Raw genomic sequence first — 4759 nt, 5'->3', positions numbered from 1 at the left:
GGATGCTGATACCTGCTCGGAGAACCAAGGAAGAGGAAGCGCTGTTCCCTAAATACTGTTTAATTAAGCTAAAGAAACAGTATTGTTTTTGAAGGTTCATCTTAATTTGCTTGAAAATTCGATCACGGATAAAAATGGACCGATTTCTCTGATGAAGCACCATATGTTTTTGTCGGAAGCCATTTCGAAGGGAGTTTGTGAGGGAGGGCGGTCACCCGTCTGTCATCCGCCGCGTCTCACGCCCATTGGGTGTGGGGCCGCACGGCACCGCCCCCCCGCGGGACTCTCTCTCCTCAGCGGGAAAATGGTGTCCGCCCCCTCGGGCATTTCTGCCGAGGCGCCGTCGGGCGCAGCCCCAAAATGGCGGCACGGGCGGGCGGCCCCAGTGCTGCCGGACACAGATCGGTCCCGCACTGCGCCAAAGGGTGGGAGCGTGGCCCCAGGCACCAGCACTGGGGGAGATGGAGAACTTGCCCCAGGTGTGTGGAGGCGCTGCCTGGTCGGCACAGCAGCAGTGGTGATTTCTGTGCCGCTTGCGCTGCTGCTGTGCTGTGTCTGGATGGGGGAGGGAGGCCATGGCTGTCGGCTGCCACTGCCGCCGCCTCCTCCTGGTGGCCCTGCACGCCGGGGCTGCCCGGGCTGCTCCGTGGCGACCGCGGGGAGCAGGTAAGCCAGCGGCCACTGGCGCAGCCTTTCACGGGCCAGCGGGCTCTTCTCCCCGAGAAGCGTGGATGGTGGCTTTTCCCCTCCAGTGCTTCAGCGAGGGCTTTGTCTCCGTGTGCGAGAGCTCTCCCTGTACGAAAGCCCCCAGGAGCCGTACGTTGGTCCATCTGCTCCTCGAGGGACGTTGCACATGGCCCGGAAGGAGTTTGTGGAGAGCTGCCGGGTGCCAGCCAAGAGCTCACCAGGCCCCTCTGCGGCTTTGACAGCCTCCACCTTTGTCTGCCCCCGACGTGGTTACGCGAGCCCCTTGCCGTGCCTGCAGTTGCCTAAGGCAGAAGTGGATCCCAGCATGCAGGGGCAATGATTCTCATCTCTGCTTGCTTCTAGATGAGGCTGGGGGCAGCGGTTATCCAGCTTCTCGGCTGGATGTTGGTTTGGAGCCCTTGGGGCATCCCAGAGGTAAGTTCTCAATGTCCCTTTCCTTGAAAGAGTAAACGCTGACAAGGTGGCAAGAGCTTATTCAGGTGCAATTTCCCTTCAAATCCTCTTGTTGTCGAAGGTTTCCCGACATCTTCATCTGTTCCTGTCCCGGAGCCTGAGAGCAGTCCCACAGGTAAGTCAGTGGGAGGAGGGAGCATCTACCTTTTCGTCGTCTTTCCGTGTGCAGTGCAAGTTGCTCCTTCTGTGGCCGATGCGCGCAGACGTGCAGAAGAGCGGAGGAGGAGAGGGCTGGGCTCAGTGATGTGCCGCAGGGCTATGCTGTCACTACTACAGCTTGCTAACTGTCTAGAGATGAAATCTATTGAGACCCGAGCAATTCATAGAATTCTGAACTTGAGGCATCATCTGCTTTTAAGTAACATTTTTGGATGACTGTGGAGAGTACGGGGAATGCTCTGCCAGCCCCATGCCTGGCTCCTGCCTGGTGACGCCACGGACGGACACCGTGGGCATCCACGGCTGCGCCCGGGCCTGGAGCTCAGCCGGTGCTGGCGCCTCGGGGGGTTTGCCGTTGGTACCACCGCGACACTTGTGCGACGGCTCTGTCCCTCTTTATCTGAGGACAAAGGGCTGAACCCCGAAGCTGTTGGTGGCGGGATTCTGTCACCAAACCACCGACCCCTGCCCTGGCGGGGCCACCTTCAGTCCCTGTCAGAGGGCCAGATCAGCGGGGGTGGGGGCCGGGGGCTGCTGGGTGGGGTGCTGAAGCGCTAAGGCTTGGACAACCGGCCCAAGCCAGAGTTGACCTATAGGTGGGTACTAAGTTATAACCACCTACCTATTCTGATGTAAAGAGTGGAAGTATTGAAGCCTGAACAACAGGCCCTGAGCCAAATGGATAAAGTAACAGGGCCTTGGGCACCATTGTCTGGCACTGTGGCCTGATGTGAGACCTTGCGCTTCATCCAGTTAGATAAGCAGAGAGGCTCCCTTAGCTTCTCCCTTGAGCCCTGGCCAGGCTCTGGGGGAATCTAATGTGAGATTGAAACCAGATATTTCTGCTTAAAACAAAGGTGCCAGTTATTCTGGCTTGCTGATTTTTGGGTATATAAGGCTGGACCCGCTCACAGCGACTTTGGGTGCCTCAGCTACGGGTGGACGCACCGCGTAGGATTTCCCACTTGCCGGGAAAGGCTCAACAAATCCTCGATGCAACCGGGGCTGCCCAGCGCCTGCGGGTCTGGATGATGGGAACGTACGCAAGTGGTGATGGATCTTTCTTAATCACTATTCTCTCAGGTAGTAATGATTTGATGCATCACCCTGTATGTTCCTATTTGTTTGAGTGCACTGTTCTGTCTTTTCTTACTGTATGTTTTCCGTATTATTCTGTTATATTATTGAGTTATGTCTAGTAAAATACGCCTGCTCTTTTCACTCTGGTGTGAAAACTACTTTAATTAGTATCCCTAATCGCCAAAACAGGTGCGCAGTGTCACAGCAGCTCGGGAATGGTGGACGGGGCACGGGAATGGCGGGGACAGTGGGGTGCTGGGTGGGTTGTGCAGTGTCATGGCAGCCGGGGACAGGTTGGGGGTGCAGTGGGGACAGTGGGGAGGGTGGGCGCGCTGGGCTTCCCGGCATCTGCATTGGGTGTTGGTCCCAGCTCAGGGGTACCAGGGCGGCTGGTCCGGCTGTGGCAGGTGCAAGGGGGGGCCGCCGGTTTCGAGCCACTGTCCGGAGTCTGCCGCGGTGCGCCTGTGGAGAGAGGAGGCGGCTGAGGCCCTCGGCTGGAGGAGGCACAGGGGAACTCTCTTCCCCAGCGCGGCCCACAAGCAGCTATCCAAGAAGCAGCGGGGTGAGGGGTGAAAATCAACTCACCCTTTTCTCCTCCACCACTGCCGCACCTGGGTACAGCACAGCACCAGTGCAAATGTCACAGAACCCGCTAGTGCACTGAGGATGCAGACCGTCTGCACACCCAAGCGAAGGAAAAAACCTGTGATGCTCTGGAGAAGGGAATCCGTTCTCTCCCCGACCACACCTGGAGGAGCAATTCAGGACGTTAGTCCCTCCGGTGCACCACCAGTAAGCTTGCGGCACCCTCCCGCCCTTTGGGACAGGTTGTCCCTCTAAACAAAACTCCGGCAGCCAGGAGGAGAGCACGGGCGGGGGAGCGCAGCTGCCTGGCCAGTCACTGCTTCAAGGGACACGGACAAAAACCATCCCTGCAGCGGGTAGAGCCACCCACCCCCGACTCTCCCTGCCCTGGGGCCAGCTCCAACCCCCCGAGGGGACAGAGTCGGGCCTTTTCAAGAGACACTCGAGCCTTGCTCTCCCCTTTGATCTCTGCCCCAGCACGGGCACCGCCCGCAGCCACTGTCAGGTTTTAGGACACGTCTCCCACTTGGGGACCCCAGCGGGAATCTCAGTACCTGAGTCTGCTCTTCTTGTCTTTTCTCGTCTGGGCTTTGAGATCACTGCCAAAAAGAAGAGATGAGAGGTAAAGCCTGGCTGAGGCACAGAGGAGCAACTTGCATTGCACACGGAAAGACGACGAAAAGGTACATGCTCCCTCCTCCCACTGACTTACCTGTGGGACTGCTCTCAGGCTCCGGGACAGGAAGAGTTGAAGATGTCGGGAAACCGTCGACCTTGAGAGGATCTGATGGGAAATTGCACCTGAATAAGCTCTTGCCACCTTGTCAGTGTTTACTCTTTCAAGGAAAGGGACATTGAGAACTTACCTCTGGGATGCCCCAAGGGCTCCAAACCAACATCCAGCCGAGAAGCTGGATAACCGCTGCCCCCAGCCTCATCTAGAAGCAAGCAGAGATGAGAATCATTGCCCCTGCATGCTGGGATCCACTTCTGCCTTAGGCAAATGCAGGCACGGCAAGGGGCTCGCGTAACCACGTGGGGGGCAGACAAAGGTGGAGGCTGTCAAAGCCGCAGAGGGGCCTGGTGAGCTCTTGGCTGGCACCCGGCAGCTCTCCACAAACTCCTTCCGGGCCATGTGCAACGTCCCTCGAGGAGCAGATGGACCAATGTACGGCTCCTGGGGGCTTTTGTACAGGGAGAGCTCTCGCACACAGAGACAAAGCCCTCGCTGAAGCACTGGAGGGAAAAAGCCACCATCCACGCTTCTCGGGGAGAAGAGCCCGCTGGCCCGTGAAAGGCTGCGCCAGTGGCCGCTGGCTTACCTGCTCCCCGCGGTCGCCACGGAGCAGCCCGGGCAGCCCTGGCGTGCAGGGCCACCAGGAGGAGGAGGATGAGGAGGAGGTGGCGGGTGAGGGCCATGGCTCCCTGCACTCGTACCATACTGCTGCTGCTGTCGCTGCAGTGGGGGCAGGGACTGAGCGGTCAGTATTTATAGCCAGCGTGCCCCCACGGGGCTCTGTGACCTCACAGCCCTGCTCTGATGTCACGGCCCCACTGTGACCTCACGGCCGGGCGAGGCTGCGTGGGGATGGCTCTCGGGGTGCTCGAGGAGAGCCGCCGGAGCGATGCCGGGGGAGCTGCCCCCCAGGGAGGGGAGCTCGTCCCCTCGGGCAGCTCTGTCCTGTTTTCCGGGCACTGTCACGGGGCGGCGAGGAGCTCACAGCCCCCCAGAGCAGCAGGACAGCACAGCCAAGGGCTGCCTGACCTCCTCGGG

At 59.3% G+C, this 4759-nt stretch overlaps 1 protein-coding gene across 1 annotated transcript; it reads right to left on the bottom strand.

The window, feature by feature from the left end:
- Positions 1 to 1515: 1515 nt before the first annotated feature.
- LOC141928091 (uncharacterized) lies at positions 1516 to 4120 on the bottom strand. The gene is made up of 6 exons (XM_074835754.1): positions 4018 to 4120; positions 3698 to 3769; positions 3540 to 3618; positions 2986 to 3148; positions 2543 to 2862; positions 1516 to 1714 (listed from the first exon to the last, which is right to left on the bottom strand). The coding sequence occupies exons 1-6, from the start codon at positions 4118 to 4120 to the stop codon at positions 1516 to 1518; spliced, it is 936 nt and encodes a 311-aa protein (XP_074691855.1).
- Between the last annotated feature and the right edge of the window lie 639 nt (positions 4121 to 4759).

Source organism: Strix aluco, chromosome 11 (assembly GCF_031877795.1).
Source record: "Strix aluco isolate bStrAlu1 chromosome 11, bStrAlu1.hap1, whole genome shotgun sequence".
Classification (NCBI taxonomy): Eukaryota; Metazoa; Chordata; class Aves; order Strigiformes; family Strigidae; genus Strix; species Strix aluco.
Note: the sequence above shows the minus strand (reverse complement) of the source record. Positions and strands in the feature narration are given on the sequence as shown.